The sequence below is a fragment of the Cynocephalus volans genome, chromosome 16 (genome assembly GCF_027409185.1).
Source record: "Cynocephalus volans isolate mCynVol1 chromosome 16, mCynVol1.pri, whole genome shotgun sequence".
Classification (NCBI taxonomy): Eukaryota; Metazoa; Chordata; class Mammalia; order Dermoptera; family Cynocephalidae; genus Cynocephalus; species Cynocephalus volans.
In genome coordinates, this window is record NC_084475.1 from 62,847,296 (window position 1) to 62,864,769 (window position 17,474).

General features: G+C 43.7%; 1 protein-coding gene across 1 annotated transcript; it reads right to left on the reverse strand.

Moving 5' to 3' along the window:
* Positions 1-2,297: 2,297 nt before the first annotated feature.
* On the reverse strand, positions 2,298-2,855 carry LOC134364324 (interferon alpha-4-like; the record flags this gene model as incomplete). The annotated part of the gene is made up of 1 exon (XM_063080185.1): positions 2,298-2,855. A coding segment is annotated over exon 1 (558 nt), but the record flags the coding sequence as incomplete, so codon positions are not given.
* Between the last annotated feature and the right edge of the window lie 14,619 nt (positions 2,856-17,474).

Consider the following 17,474-nt stretch of genomic DNA (forward strand, 5'->3'; position numbering starts at 1 on the left):
TGGCTTGTCATCTCTGGGACCTTGTGCTCTACAGCATGGGGCCTTGCCCACTACAGCACAGGGCACTAGCAGTCGCGAAGATGGAGGTGTGGCTGCCTTCAAACTGAGCCGCTTCCAGGTGACACTGCATCACGATTACCCAAATACCTTCCTCACCACTGTAGTCATGACCTGGCTCTTGTCTTTCCCTCTCTCGTCTTACGCAGCCAAAATCTACAATCCAGAGCCTGGGTGGGACCTGGAGAGGTAGGTGAGCAGCTGGGTGCTGAAGTTCATTAGCTGTCACCCCCAGCTGTGTGATGGCCAGCTCAGTCTTGGTTCTGCAATTCTCTCAACTATGCATAAAGTCGTTAAATCCCGGATAGCAAACATGATGTGGCTCCAGAGAGTTTTTGGGCAAAGTGACAGTACAGACTTAACTAGAACAATTTTCTTTTACAGTAAATATAACAATATCCTTTAATGGATGAATGAATAAGGAAACTGTGACATATACATTTAAATACAACCCCCCTCCCCACAACACAGAGCATGGAATACTACTCTGCCACGAAAAAGAATGACATACTCCCATTTGCAACAACATGGATGAGCCTGGAGAAATTTATGTTGAGTGAAATAAGCAAAGCACAGAGGTATAAATATCACATGTGCTCACTTATGTAAGGAGCTGTGAGAGAAAGAAGGAAGGAAAGAAAGTCCATAGCAGTGTGTTGGACTTGCAGAGGGACAGAGCATTCCATGGGCTACAAAGTGGAGTGAGGGGTTGAGGGAGGGAGAGGGAGTTCGGGCATTATCGGGTGGGGGACACAGGGTACAAATGCAATTTGTGGTAATGGGCGTGCTGCCAGTAGGAATCTGGCCCTCACATCATGGGCACAAGGGCTGACAATCAGCTTTCTATCTCATGAATATTCATAAACAATATTCTCTCTCTCTCTCTCTGTGTGTGTGTGTGTGTGTGTGTGTCTGTATATATGTATATATAAAAAATGTCTTCTAACCATGAAAAAAGTATGTATTGCAAAATGGGAAAAACTATACACACAAAAAACCCCGCATTCTTTTCCAGATTTCTTCGAATTTCTGTCTTTCCCTCAGGGTCACTAACTTCTTTTCTCTCATTTCACTTCTACCGACTCCAGTATGGTTTCTGCTTATTCGTTCTACAAACCAGATGTCACTAAGGTTGCCAGTACGGTCTATTTTCCAATGTAGTGGGCAGTTTGAGTTCACACCTTCTGTGGAATCTACTGATTCCTCTTCTCAGCACATTTATTGTTTAGAAAAGACATTTATCGTCTTTGTCTCCAAAGGGTGAGTCTTTATAATGGATGGCTATTCCATCTTCTTCATCTGTGGCTCTTCTGTCCACTTCCTTTAAAGTTTGAAGGTCCTTAGAATCCAGACAATGTCTGTTTCTCCCTCTGTCATCTCTTCCCACATGACCAACTTCATTTCTGCACTTTCAGTTGCCATTATGATCCTCCAGGCATTGAATTCCTTGCCAATTGCAAATTCCTGTGTCCAACTAGTGCTGGACATTTGCACTTACATGTCTAGCAATTTGTGGGGCGTATCGGTAATTTTATTTCTATTTCCTGACATGCTTCCATCTACCTTCTGCAGAGAGAATTTTATTGGTTGTTTCATTTTCTCATTATACTGTTTCACATAACTGATATTAAGTATGAGTGTGTTTCTTTTGAGCTCTCTGTCCCTCCAAGAATCAAAGATAGAAGAGAGCATGTTCACATCCGTATTCTGAGGGGAACAAACAACCTCTTTTAGGTGAAGTTCATTTTTACCGATAGCTCGAATACACTAATGTTGAGGAGATGAATTGTACCATCTGTTTTTACGTCAGGTTGTAGAGACAGGCTTGGACTCTCTTTTTAAAGAATAAACAAATACAAGCATTTTTCTATAGTAAAAATTTAATGCAGAAAGCAATATAATAGTTTCACAAAATACAAAGAATATATTTTGTTCTATTAAGCACAGTATAAAGGCGTATTGACAAAAACAATTTCAATCTTATCAACAGTTAGATAAATAAACATTTAAATAAATAAATAGATAGATACATTTGCACGGTCATCTGTAAGTACCAGTCCCTGCAGGGTTGAACATGACGCTGCTGAACACCCTGAAGGCATCTGACAAACTTGAGGCACTTCATGTCATGATTGTAGCAGAAGTGACAGTCTTGGCGACCGGAGAGCTCAGGAAAGTGCGATAGTGTGTACTCGTCCATGAGAGTCGTTTCCACGTCGGACCAGGTCTCATTGCCTCCTCCCTAATCTTCCCCGCATGTTTATTGATGAAGAGAAGGATCTCACGATTTCTGCTCTCACGACCTCCCAGGCGCAAGGGCTGTGCCTCTTCTCTTTCAGGTAGAGACTGATTCTTTGGAAGTATTTCCTCACGGCCAGTGCGAAGTCCTCGTTCACCAGGGGAGTCTCTTCCACCCCCACCTCCGGCATCAGACAGGCTTCCAGGTCGTCCAGCTGCTGATAGAGTCCAGTGCAGAGTTTGTCCAAGAGGCTCTCATCCCAAGCAGCCGATGAGCCCTTTGTGCAGAAGAGGTTGAAGCTCTGCTGGGTCATCTCATGGAGGACAGAGATGGCTCGGGCCTTCTGCAGCTGGTGGCCATCCAAGTCTTCCAGGGGGAATCCGAAGTCATTTCTGTCCTTCAGGCAGGACAGAGGGGAGATTCTCCTCATTCGTCCCAGGAGTATCAAGGCCTTCCTGGTCCCCAGGCTGTGGGCCTGAGGCAGATCACAGCCCAGAGAGCAGGTCGCCTGGTAGCTGAGCACCAGCAGGGCCATCAGTAAAGGAAAGGGCAAGGCCATTGGGGATCTCGCAGATGCTGCTGGCCTGGCTGAGATGGGCGACTCTGAGCCTTAGCCTCTAGGTTCTCTGAAGAGCTTGCTTTGTGCATGTGTCTTAAATAGGGAACACACTAGTTTCCATTTTTTGGATGCCCGTGTCTTCCTTTCTACTTCTGTTTTTGCTTTCTTTATGCACTCTCTACATACTTTGAGAGCAGCGTTTCTCCACCTTTTTCTTTTCTCTTTTATTTCTTTCATGGTGGCCTGCTCATCCCTTTCCTCCAGAGCCTGGTTAAATTGTTTTTTCCGAATTGACCCTCCTGTGATAAGCTACAAGGCGGGGGTATATCGTGCAATTATTTACGGACCGTATCTGTAGCTCAGGTTCATACGTAGAAAAGAAAGTGTGAAGTTAACTTTTTGCATTCAATGCATGTTTAAGAAGGTCTCTATAAAAATTTTAAGCCAAGACTTAAGTTTCAAAGTTATTGATTTGACTTGGCTTTATAAGTTTATTTGCTGAGCTCCTTTTTGTGTCATCTATTGACTTATATAAATTGTAATGAGTCAAATTTCACTTGCAAATTCATGTTACAAAAATACACAATACCAATGTAATGACATACTTAAATATCTTTCAAAACTGCTAAAAATTATCTATCAATTCAATTATTTTCTTCCCATTAATTTCTCGTGTACCTAACTTTAAATTTTGTTCCATACGATAGAATACATTGTCACTGGGCCACCTCCCGGATGTTCCCCCAGGTGCGGTCAACTCTTATTTCTTTTTAGCACTCGACTTCATTATTGATGTGGCGAATAACTTTAGCAGAGCCACATAATAAAGCACAAATTCTTTGCATTTAATTCTCAAAGCCATTAACTCATTCAGTAGCACTCAGGAGCAAACCTCAGCTCCATCCACGAGACAGCCAAAGGCAGTCCATATGTATTCGTGTGGAGGCCACATCTCGAGACATGATTTTGAGATCAAGCGATCGTCTGTTCACCGTAGGCTTGTATTGCTCATGCTGCATATGCTCTGTGGATCTTCCGAGAACTCAATGTCGATGCTTCTTGATACACAAGAAAACCCGAGGGAAATAAAAATTAGTAATAAGGGACAGGTTTTCTTAGATTTGGGCTTTGGAGAACCACAAATTATTGTAATGACTAAGATTTGTTAACACCTCTAGGAACTAATTTTCACACTTTTGGGAGCAATACCATCCCAAGAAGAATGCACGATGGAGAGAACATCAATTTTATTTAAAAAGAAAATTTTGTTTTGCACCGAAGTTCAAATTTCCAACCAAACATCAGTCGGAGATTCCAATTCTAATGGAATCTTATTAAACCAAAGGAAGCCATCTTTGTCATAAATGGCAACAATGGGATGTAGGTGTGATGAAAATAAATGGCTGTTCAATTGTTGTGTACCGCTGGCGAGACACCAGAGATCTTTCTTTCCCATTTCCTTTTACATAGAAAGGAAAGTTGCTGCATTTTCCCTCCCAAGGAATGGGAATACCAAGAAAGCCAATATATGTACCTCAGTGTGATCAAACGTCACAAGGAAAGCAATATCCCACTGCAAAGGACACGACGAAGGATAATTTAGCTAAATTGAGCCCAGCCAAGGCGCAGATGAGGGGATGCGGCAGAGCAGAAGAAAAGTGGTGGAAGGGACGCAGGTCAAAGGTAGCAAACGGGCATGGGCTCCAGGAAAAGCAATCACTGCTGGTCCAGGGGTTGGTTTCAGCTTTGCTGGATCCAGCTTTCAAGAGAGTCAAGGGAGACACAACAACCACAAGAGTTTACACACAGAAAAGGCAAACTTGTGAGAGTGCAATATGCTCTCTGGATAACGGGGAAGCGAGAAATGCATCCCTTGTTTTCTCCTTGTGGATAAATGGACTCAGAAGTTGACTAATCGTCTTGTCATGTCTCCAGCAAGAAGCAAGGGAATTCACAATTTCAAAGGACACCCCTTCTTTACACATGGCTATATTATTTCTCCTAGCTCTCAGAGATGATGTCTTTATTACATTGAACCTTCGAATGAACTTCGTCCTAAGAATATAGGTCGCCATGAGTCCGTAAGTTACTCTTGGTCAGAGGAGTCGTCTTATGCGGTCTTGTTTCCTGGGCATCTTAGCCTAGTTCCTATCATTTCCGGAGCTCAGTCAATATTTATGAAAGGAATAATCATTATAATAACAGTGGAAAGAATAATACCAATACATACTGGAGACATGAATTGGGAAGACAATAGATCTAAAGAATTTGTAAGCTCTTCCCGCTTCATGCAGGGAAATTGTAATGGAAGATTTTGTGACGATTTAAAAAACAAAACACAAACACTTGATTGTAGAGATGCTTTCTTCCCATTTGTAGTTTTAATATTTAGAACCTCAGGATGTGCCACAGGGCCTGGTTGCAAATGGAAGACCCACCTTCCACTTTTACTTCAGTGCCCCTCAAGGAAGCGCAACGCCTTGCCTGATCGCACATTCCTTGTCTTTTCCGATAATACGGAGACGATGTGAATGTTACAATGTGTTTGGGGACCTTGTCCCTATACACTTGTCTGTTTTTCAATTTTGGCCTGTGCCTTTGGGAATCACTTAACTCTTTCCAAGATTCAGTCAGTGTCGCTGTGAACTTTAATGAATGACGTCCGTGTCGTTTTCCCTGAGTCTAAATTGTGGAATCAGAGTTGGCATCAGATTTTGAAATAAACTGTGCCTAGCAAGAATGCCAGTTAATTTTCTCTTACAAATACTGTTAGTACACACAGTGTGAAAATAAAGAGTGGTCTTATTCAAAGAACATATATTCTCTTCTCACTAATCCCCCAGTCGGACTCTCTTTCCCCTCTCCTTTGCACTTAGGTATCCGACGAGCGTGAATCCAGGCTGAGTAAATACGGGTGGAAGTGATGTTCACCCTGTGCAGCATGGGTCCTTCAAAGCATCCTACAAGTGATCCACCATATAATTTTTTCCATATCGACTGAGCACAGTAGCCTCAAGCGTCGCAAACCTGTTTGAACTTATATGTTGATGATGGCAAAGCTGCAAAATAGTAGGTTGTGAGGTCCCTGAAACCCCGCTCAGAGGAGGCCAACACTGAGCTCTTCTATAAAGGAAAGATAAGTTTGTATTATCATCTAACTACTGGTGGTTTTCTTTTGTTCTGTTACAGGAGCGAGCATCAACTTGACTGACAAATGCCCTTCACCAAATTCTAGACTGAAGAACCATGTCTGTAAACAATTAAACTTCCAACTTCGGAAACAACAAGCACCACTCAAGAATTGAAACAGATAATGAAAATTATAAATCATGACAGTATTTATTTAGGACAAGACACCATGTTATTCTCTCTAATCATTCTACTGTAAATTCACGATGTAGAACGTATGTTTTACATAATCCCATGATTTAGGATTCAGATGTTTTTCAGCTGGTGCAAATGTGTGAGTTTAGCTTGCTTTGGGGGGCCTGGTAAACAATCGTGTAATTGGTTAGGGAGGGTCCTGAGTATAACTTCTACGTCATTTCCTGACGTTGCTCTGAAGGCGGTGAATGAGGACTAAGCGCACTTCAATTTCCACTCTGACCACCTCCCAGGCACAGGGGCTGTATTTCTTTTCCCTCAGATAACCAATCATTTCTTGGAAATACTTCCGAACGTCATTTCCCAAATCAGGACAAGAGAGAGTTTCTCCATTTGTCATCTGCACTTGTCGCAGGCTCTTCTCAGGGCTGAAGAGTAGTTTATCGAGGAGGATCGCATCCCAAGCAGCATGGCTGTTCTCTCTTTTGAGGAGGCTGAGGATCTGCTGGAGCATCTGACCACGGAAACAGGTGGCATGTGTCTTCTGGATTGGGGTGATATTTTCTCCTGTCCAAGGAAAATTGAAGTTCTTCCTGTCCTTGAAGCATGAGTGAGATGGGATCTTTTTCATCCGTCTCACTAGCATGATGGCTTGCCGGTTTTCCAGGCCATGGCTGGAAGGCATGCCCCAGACAGATGAGCAGGCAGGGACGGAGCAGAGCACCACTCCCGCCATGAGCAGGCAGATGTGGACCATTGAGAATTTCAGTGATTCTCGAGGCGGCCGCGAGAGGGCGCGCGAACGGCCTTTTCTGAGCCTCCGGTTCCGGAAACGCGGACGGACTCGGCCGCTTTTGGTTTCAGAGGGTGCCACAGCCCGAGAGAGCAGACGTCGCCGCTTGTCGCGCCGAACCGGTGCTGCTTAAATAGTGTGGAGAACATTTTCCTCCGATGGCTGCGGAGAGAGCTCCGCCGCGGCTTGGCGCGACCCAGTTTTCTTCGGTGAGGGCCGTGAGTGTCTGAGCTGCTCCCTGTGCTCGGGGCTTTCTTTCGCGTAGAAGCCGCAGCGAGACTGAGTTTGACGGGGAAACCCATTGAGTCGGGACCCGAGGGCTCGCTCGCGACCGCACGGGCTGTGATGGTCACAGATTCCGCAGGAGTGGGGGACGCGAGGCCGGGACAGCCTGGGAAAGGGGAGCCGGGTAGACAGCGGGTCCGGGAGCAGCCCGAGTGCGGGAGCCTCGGGCGAGTGAGCGGGGACGACGGCGGTGATACCGCCGGGACCGTGACTGGGGCCGGGACCGGGGCCGGGGCCGGGGCCGGGCCGGGAACAAGGAAGGAGCCGGGGCCGGGGTCGGGGTCGGGGCCGGGGCTGGGGCCGGGAACAGGGATGGAGTCGGGGCCGGGGCCGGGAGGAGGGACGTGCGCCCCACTGTGGGGTCGTCGGAGTTTTCAGTGGCCCATGTTTCTGAGTCAGGACGTTCAAGTCTTTGAAAAAAGGAATCTAGGCAAATTAAAGCGGCATTATTTGATTTAGATCGTTTTTATGTAATTTTACTTTCCTAGCATTAAAGGAGGGAAACTCCACGATATTTGCAAGGTGCTACTTTACTTTTCAACGGACAGAACTGCCATGTTTAGGTTTCTTGTGATTCAGGATTAATCTTCGATCATTGCTCTTTCACCTGAGGTTGCTGAAACTTCTTTCGCAGAACGCCACCGTGACTTGTGTTGCTAGGAAGAAAAAGGAGCAGTGTCGTGTAGGAGCAGTTGAGGGCATTTAGCCGGTCAGAACCTTCAACGCTCTTGGGTGAGAGTGGCATAGAGTGAGTGCAATTTGCCACACTTGATGACCATGCAATTGCCACAGTCTCCCTTCTCCCTGGTGAGACTCTGAGGGATTTGCAAGTGCACGGTCATTTCTGGTCTTTACTTAAAATTGTATTACTTTGTTTCTCCTGGATAGTTTTTCACTAATTTTCATTTTTCATACGGCATGGAAATATCATTTGTGTCGATTCCTTAGATTGCGGCCTCCTTAAATTTTTGGCTTGAGGAAAGTACTCCCTAATTCCAGCCCAGGAAATAGCTTTTGAATTAGTATTGTGATTATCCGTGGTTGAAAATCAAGGAATGTCCACTCACCCTCCCTTCAAAAAAAGCCCCAATACAAATAACTTATATATTTAAATGCATTTTATATATGCTTAAAATTATATATATTTTATATGCATAGGTAATTATATGTCAATGTAAATACTTTGTTTATATTATATGTAAAGATAATTATACATACAGTATTACATATTATCTAATATTTATATATTTATAATGTTGGATTATATATGTATATACAGTTAGATTCATAGGTATACTTATGTTTACATATATTTACATATATATTATTTTAGAATAAGAAGAAAATAGATATACTACATATATTTTTATACAATATATATACTCCGTATATTTTTAAACCTTTTTTCTGTCCTTTCCAATTTTTTTTTTTAAATCCCTGCTTCAAAATATATCACCAAACGTGGGTGAAACTGACTGACTGTGAAGGACAGATTAGTATTTCGTTTGTAAACTGTTCACAGAGCAGCCATTTTCTGTCACTCGACTTCCTGCCACACCGGTTCCCCGGAAGGTGCTTCAAGGGTGCTGGGCAGTTTCTCTTCTGCACCAGGCACTGCTCTAACACTGGCAGCCTGGGCTCTGCTCCTGCACAGGCCTGCAGACGGTCCCCCTCGTGGAGTTTCCATTTGAGAGGCACCAATGTGACTGGCCCTGAGCGTGTCAAGGGAGCTGCACTGAAAGCTTCTCTTGGCTTGACTCGGTTGAATGCAGACTCTACAGAGGATTACGATATTTGTTATATCAATACTCACGGTAACTATTTTTTTACTATGTTCAGATTCTCAGCAAGTAACTTGCAAGTTTATGTGATTTAATCTCTCCAATTTCCACTGGAAAACTAGTACTGACAACTACTAAAGTTTTCTCACAGTTTCCCTGTCTCAGTTATAACTGGATCCACATTGCCAAGCATGTTATCACTCATGTATATGCAGTCAACACATTACTGGTGACAGACGAAGAGAACTAATGAATTAATGCCTCAGCTCTATGCTGCTATTATCTATCGATTATGTCGGAAAATATGAGCTATGGCTCCTGTGAAGAAAGGTGGAAGACATCAAATCTAGTGAATGAGTCCTTTAATAGGGAAATGCAGACAGAGGAGGCAACTTGTATTTCAGTGCAATCGAAGAAATTTAATAATGCTGTACAGGATCAAATCTCTAAGTGCTAGAATTTGAAAAGAGACATATATTGAGACGTATTTATTTCAACATTGGTTCTCATTTGTATGAATATTTCCTACTGGATTGAGATTTCTTTCATTTTTGATGAACGTGTTGAACTTCCAGTGTAATAACACGAGCGCAGTGTTGAAGTCATGACATTATCTGAGGCTCGTAAATGGAAGACAAAGTGAAAGGAAGTGGAAACAAAACTGGGACAAGTCCAAAAGCTGCAAACCCTGGGCTCGCCGTGTCAGACTCTCACATGCAAGAAGGTGCTGATAGCAGCTGGGTCGATGCCCGACACCTCCATCCCCCCAGTGGCCGCGCTACCTCCTCCCTGGTGCATTAGCCCATTTTGTGTTGCTCTAAGAGAATATCTGAGACTAGGTAATTTGGAAAGAACAGAGGTTTGTTTGTCTTATGATTCTGGGACAGCTGATTCTGGCATGGACCTCAGGCTTCCTCTACTCATGGTGGAAAACGGCAGGCACTGGCGGGTACAAGCAGATCACATGGTGAGAGGAAGCAAGAGAGGCAGGGAGGAGATGCCAGGGTCTTTTATACAACCAGCTCTCCAGGGAACTAATAGAGCAAGATTTCACTAGGGCCCCACTTCCCCCAGGGAGAACATGAATCCATTCATGAGGGATCCGCCCCCCATGACTCAGCTTCCAGCACTGCCACATTGAGGACCAGATTTCCACATGAGTTTCGGTGGGGACAACACATCCAAATTCTATCACCTGGTGACACTGAAGATGATGTGCTCCAGCTCTCTCTGCACCGTTCGCTGTGACCTGACCCAGGTCCGTGACCTGCCAAGGCAGGAGACCGACCTCCACAGTTCTGCACCCAGGTGGGAGAATCTTCCTTTTTTCCCATCCGAAGGAGGAGAACGTATTCAGTTCCCCTGGAGCAGCTGGATGGTGGCAAATTCCAAAAGGCTCAAGCCACCTCTGTTCCCCATGAGATTATCCAACAGATCTCCAACTTCCCCCGCACGAGGGCTGAAATTCCTCACTGGACTCGATGACTCACTAGAGTCTCTGGAGCCCTGTGTGGTGCAGGAGATGGAAGAGACCCTGGGCAGGAGGAGGAAAACATACATTCCGATTTTAAATAGCCTTTCTCGATCATTTTCATGTTTGCTTTTTACTCCTTTGTAAATATCAGGTCTGATTGGTTAATTGTTCCAGAGCCAGTACACGTGCCTCGAAGAAGAGTTCCTCCCAACAGAGCCAGCATCACCTTGGCCAGATTCTCCTTCACGGGGTGGTTGCATAATGAGAGTGCACTTTGGTCATTCTTTCTAGACAGGAAACTTTTCCTCACTTGCTCATGTAGTAACTGTCGGTTTAGTTAACACTAGACGCCACTTGTACACATTGCGTGTCCGCTTGACTGGGTGCACACACTGCGGGAGAGCGCGGGGTGCCGACAGCATGTGAGTGAGCGAGGTGCACTGCCAGACCCTGCGCGTGGGGAGGAAGAGCACTCACCGGACTCCTGCCCGGACCGTGAACATGACAGCTCAGTCTTGGTTCTGCAATTCTCTCAACTATGCATAAAGTCGTTAAATCCCGGATAGCAAACATGATGTGGCTCCAGAGAGTTTTTGGGCAAAGTGACAGTACAGACTTAACTAGAACAATTTTCTTTTACAGTAAATATAACAATATCCTTTAATGGATGAATGAATAAGGAAACTGTGACATATACATTTAAATACACCCCCCCTCCCCACAACACAGAGCATGGAATACTACTCTGCCACAAAAAAGAATGACATACTCCCATTTGCAACAACATGGATGAGCCTGGAGAAATTTATGTTGAGTGAAATAAGCAAAGCACAGAGGTATAAATATCACATGTGCTCACTTATGTAAGGAGCTGTGAGAGAAAGAAGGAAGGAAAGAAAGTCCATAGCAGTGTGTTGGACATGCAGAGGGACAGAGCATTCCATGGGCTACAAAGTGGAGTAAGGGGGTTGAGGGAGGGAGAGGGAGTTCGGGCATTATCGGGTGGGGGACACAGGGTACAAATGCAATTTGTGGTAATGGGCGTGCTGCCAGTAGGAATCTGGCCCTCACATCATGGGCACAAGGGCTGACAATCAGCTTTCTATCTCATGAATATTCATAAACAATATTGTCTCTGTGTGTGTGTGTGTGTGTGTCTGTATATATGTATATATAAAAAATGTCTTCTAACCATGAAAAAAGTATGTATTGCAAAATGGGAAAAACTATACACACAAAAAAACCCGCATTCTTTTCCCGATTTCTTCGAATTTCTGTCTTTCCCTCAGGGTCACTAACTTCTTTTCTCTCATTTCACTTCTACCGACTCCAGTATGGTTTCTGCTTATTCGTTCTACAAACGAAATGTCACTAAGGTTGCCAGTACGGTCTATTTTCCAATGTAGTGGGCAGTTTGAGTTCACACCTTCTGTGGAATCTACTGATTCCTCTTCTCAGCACATTTATTGTTTAGAAAAGACATTTATCGTCTTTGTCTCCAAAGGGTGAGTCTTTATAATGGATGGCTATTCCATCTTCTTCATCTGTGGCTCTTCTGTCCACTTCCTTTAAAGTTTGAAGGTCCTTAGAATCCAGACAATGTCTGTTTCTCCCTCTGTCATCTCTTCCCACATGACCAACTTCATTTCTGCATTTTCAGTTGCCATTATGATCCCCCAGGCATTGAATTCCTTGCCAATTGCAAATTCCTGTGTCCAACTAGTGCTGGACATTTGCACTTACATGTCTAGCAATTTGTGGGGCGTATCGGTAATTTTATTTCTATTTCCTGACATGCTTCCATCTACCTTCTGCAGAGAGAATTTTATTGGTTGTTTCATTTTCTCATTATACTGTTTCACATAACTGATATTAAGTATGAGTGTGTTTCTTTTGAGCTCTCTTTCCCTCCAAGAATCAAAGATAGAAGAGAGCATGTTCACATCCATATTCTGAGGGGAACAAACAACCTCTCTTTTAGGTGAAGTTCATTTTTACCGATAGCTCGAATACACTAATGTTGAGGAGATGAATTGTACCATCTGTTTTTACGTCAGGTTGTAGAGAAAGGCTTGGACTTTCTTTTTAAAGAATAAACAAATACAAGCATTTTTCTATAGTAAAAATTTAATGCAGAAAGCAATATAATAGTTTCACAAAATACAAAGAATATATTTTGTTCTATTAAGCACAGTATAAAGGCGTATTGACAAAAACAATTTCAATCTTATCAACAGTTAGATAAATAAACATTTAAATAAATAAATAGATAGATACATTTGCACGGTCTTCTGTAAGTACCAGTCCCTGCAGGGTTGAACATGACGCTGCTGAACACCCTGAAGGCATCTGACAAACTTGAGGCACTTCATGTCATGATTGTAGCAGAAGTGACAGTCTTGGCGACCGGAGAGCTCAGGAAAGTGCGATAGTGTGTCCATGAGTGTCCATGAGAGTCGTTTCCACGTCGGACCAGGTCTCATTGCCTCCTCCCTAATCTTCCCCGCATGTTTATTGATGAAGAGAAGGATCTCACGATTTCTGCTCTCACGACCTCCCAGGCGCAAGGGCTGTGCCTCTTCTCTTTCAGGTAGAGACTGATTCTTTGGAAGTATTTCCTCACGGCCAGTGCGAAGTCCTCGTTCACCAGGGGAGTCTCTTCCACCCCCACCTCCGGCATCAGACAGGCTTCCAGGTCGTCCAGCTGCTGATAGAGTCCAGTGCAGAGTTTGTCCAAGAGGCTCTCATCCCAAGCAGCCGATGAGCCCTCTGTGCAGAAGAGGTTGAAGCTCTGCTGGGTCATCTCATGGAGGACAGAGATGGCTCGAGCCTTCTGCAGCTGGTGGCCATCCAAGTCTTCCAGGGGGAATCCGAAGTCATTTCTGTCCTTCAGGCAGGACAGAGGGGAGATTCTCCTCATTCGTCCCAGGAGCATCAAGGCCCTCCTGGTCCCCAGGCTGTGGGCCTGAGGCAGATCACAGCCCAGAGAGCAGGTCGCCTGGCAGCTGAGCACCAGCAGGGCCATCAGTAAAGGAAAGGGCAAGGCCATTGGGGATCTCGCAGATGCTGCTGGCCTGGCTGAGATGGGCGACTCTGAGCCTTAGCCGCTAGGTTCTCTGAAGAGCTTGCTTTGTGCATGTGTCTTAAATAGGGAACACACTAGTTTCCATTTTCTGGATGCCCGTGTCTTCCTTTCTACTTCTGTTTTTGCTTTCTTTATGCACTCTCTACATACTTTGAGAGCAGCGTTTCTCCACCTTTTTCTTTTCTCTTTTATTTCTTTCATGGTGGCCTGCTCATCCCTTTCCTCCAGAGCCTGGTTAAATTGTTTTTTCCGAATTGACCCTCCTGTGATAAGCTACAAAGGCGGGGGTATATCGTGCAATTATTTACGGACCGTATCTGTAGCTCAGGTTTATACGTAGAAAAGAAAGTGTGAAGTTAACTTTTTGCATTCAATGCATGTTTAAGAAGGTCTCTATAAAAATTTTAAGCCAAGACTTAAGTTTCAAAGTTATTGATTTGACTTGGCTTTATAAGTTTATTTGCTGAGCTCCTTTTTGTGTCATCTATTGACTTATATAAATTGTAATGAGTCAAATTTCACATGCAAATTCATGTTACAAAAATACACAATACCAATGTAATGACATACTTAAATATCTTTCAAAACTGCTAAAAATTATCTATCAATTCAATTATTTTCTTCCCATTAATTTCTAGTGTACCTAACTTTAAATTTTGTTCCATACGATAGAATACATTGTCACTGTGCCACCTCCCGGATGTTCCCCCAGGTGCGGTCAACTTTTATTTCTTTTTAGCACTCGACTTCATTATTGATGTGGCGAATAACTTTAGCAGAACCACATAATAAAGCACAAATTCTTTGCATTTAATTCTCAAAGCCATTAACTCATTCAGTAGCACTCAGGAGCAAACCTCAGCTCCATCCACGAGACAGCCAAAGGCAGTCCATATGTATTCGTGTGGAGGCCACATCTCCAGACATGATTTTGAGATCAAGCGATCGTCTGTTCACCGTAGGCTTGTATTGCTCATGCTGCATATGCTCTGTGGATCTTCCGAGAACTCAATGTCAATGCTTCTTGATACACAAGAAAACCCGAGGGAAATAAAAATTAGTAATAAGGGACAGGTTTTCTTAGATTTGGGCTTTGGAGAACCACAAATTATTGTAATGACTAAGATTTGTTAACACCTCTAGGAACTAATTTTCACACTTTTGGGAGCAATACCATCCCAAGAAGAATGCACGATGGAGAGAACATCAATTTTATTTAAAAAGAAAATTTTGTTTTGCACCGAAGTTCAAATTTCCAACCAAACATCAGTCGGAGATTCCAATTCTAATGGAATCTTATTAAACCAAAGGAAGCCATCTTTGTCATAAATGGCAACAATGGGATGTAGGTGTGATGAAAATAAATGGCTGTTCAATTGTTGTGTACCGCTGGCGAGACACCAGAGATCTTTCTTTCCCATTTCCTTTTACATAGAAAGGAAAGTTGCTGCATTTTCCCTCCCAAGGAATGGGAATACCAAGAAAGCCAATATATGTACCTCAATGTGATCAAACGTCACAAGGAAAGCAATATCCCACTGCAAAGGACACGACGAAGGATAATTTAGCTAAATTGAGCCCAGCCAAGGGGCAGATGAGGGGATGCGGCAGAGCAGAAGAAAAGTGGTGGAAGGGACGCAGGTCAAAGGTAGCAAACGGGCATGGGCTCCAGGAAAAGCAATCACTGCTGGTCCAGGGGTTGGTTTCAGCTTTGCTGGATCCAGCTTTCAAGAGAGTCAAGGGAGACACAACAACCACAAGAGTTTACACACAGAAAAGGCAAACTTGTGAGAGTGCAATATGCTCTCTGGATAACGGGGAAGCGAGAAATGCATCCCTTGTTTTCTCCTTGTGGATAAATGGACTCAGAAGTTGACTCATCGTCTTGTCATGTCTCCAGCAAGAAGCAAGGGAATTCACAATTTCAAAGGACACCCCTTCTTTACACATGGCTATATTATTTCTCCTAGCTGTCAGAGATGATGTCTTTATTACACTGAACCTTCGAATGAACTTCGTCCTAAGAATATAGGTCGCCATGAGTCCGTAAGTTACTCTTGGCCAGAGGAGTCGTCTTATGCGGTCTTGTTTCCTGGGCATCTTAGCCTAGTTCCTATCATTTCCGGAGCTCAGTCAATATTTATGAAAGGAATAATCATTATAATAACAGTGGAAAGAATAATACCAATACATACTGGAGACATGAATTGGGAAGACAATAGATCTAAAGAATTTGTAAGCTCTTCCCGCTTCATGCAGGGAAATTGTAATGGAAGATTTTGTGGCGATTTAAAAAACAAAACACAAACACTTGATTGTAGAGATGCTTTCTTCCCATTTGTAGTTTTAATATTTAGAACCTCAGGATGTGCCACAGGGCCTGGTTGCAAATGGAAGACCCACCTTCCACTTTTACTTCAGTGCCCCTCAAGGAAGCGCAACGCCTTGCCTGATCGCACATTCCTTGTCTTTTCCGATAATACGGAGACGATGTGAATGTTACAATGTGTTTGGGGACCTTGTCCCTATACACTTGTCTGTTTTTCAATTTTGGCCTGTGCCTTTGGGAATCACTTAACTCTTTCCAAGATTCAGTCAGTGTCGCTGTGAACTTTAATGAATGACATCCGTGTCGTTTTCCCTGAGTCTAAATTGTGGAATCAGAGTTGGCATCAGATTTTGAAATAAACTGTGCCTAGCAAGAATGCCAGTTAATTTTCTCTTACAAATACTGTTAGTACGCACAGTGTGAAAATAAAGAGTGGTCTTATTCAAAGAACGTATATTCTCTTCTCACTAATCCCCCAGTCGGACTCTCTTTCCCCTCTCCTTTGCACTTAGGTATCCGACGAGCATGAATCCAGGCTGAGTAAATACGGGTGGAAGTGATGTTCACCCTGTGCAGCATGGGTCCTTCAAAGCATCCTACAAGTGATCCACCATATAATTTTTTCCATATCGACTGAGCACAGTAGCCTCAAGCGTCGCAAACCTGTTTGAACTTATATGTTGATGATGGCAAAGCTGCAAAATAGTAGGTTGTGAGGTTCCTGAAACCCCGCTCCGAGGAGGCCAACACTGAGCTCTTCTATAAAGGAAAGGTAAGTTTGTATTATCATCTAACTACTGGTGGTTTTCTTTTGTTCTGTTACAGGAGCGAGCATCAACTTGACTGACAAATGCCCTTCACCAAATTCTAGACTGAAGAACCATGTCTGTAAACAATTAAACTTCCAACTTCGGAAACAACAAGCACCACTCAAGAATTGAAACAGATAATGAAAATTATAAATCATGACAGTATTTATTTAGGACAAGACACCATGTTATTCTCTCTAATCATTCTACTGTAAATTCACGATGTAGAACGTATGTTTTACATAATCCCATGATTTAGGATTCAGATGTTTTTCAGCTGGTGCAAATGTGTGAGTTTAGCTTGCTTTGGGGGGCCTGGTAAACAATCGTGTAATTGGTTAGGGAGGGTCCTGAGTATAACTTCTACGTCATTTCCTGACGTTGCTCTGAAGGCGGTGAATGAGGACTAAGCGCACTTCAATTTCCACTCTGACCACCTCCCAGGCACAGGGGCTGTATTTCTTTTCCCTCAGATAACCAATCATTTCTTGGAAATACTTCCGAACGTCATTTCCCAAATCAGGACAAGAGAGAGTTTCTCCATTTGTCATCTGCACTTGTCGCAGGCTCTTCTCAAGGCTGAAGAGTAGTTTATCGAGGAGGATCGCATCCCAAGCAGCATGGCTGTTCTCTCTTTTGAGGAGGCTGAGGATCTGCTGGAGCATCTGACCACGGAAACAGGTGGCATGTGTCTTCTGGATTGGGGTGATATTTTCTCCTGTCCAAGGAAAATTGAAGT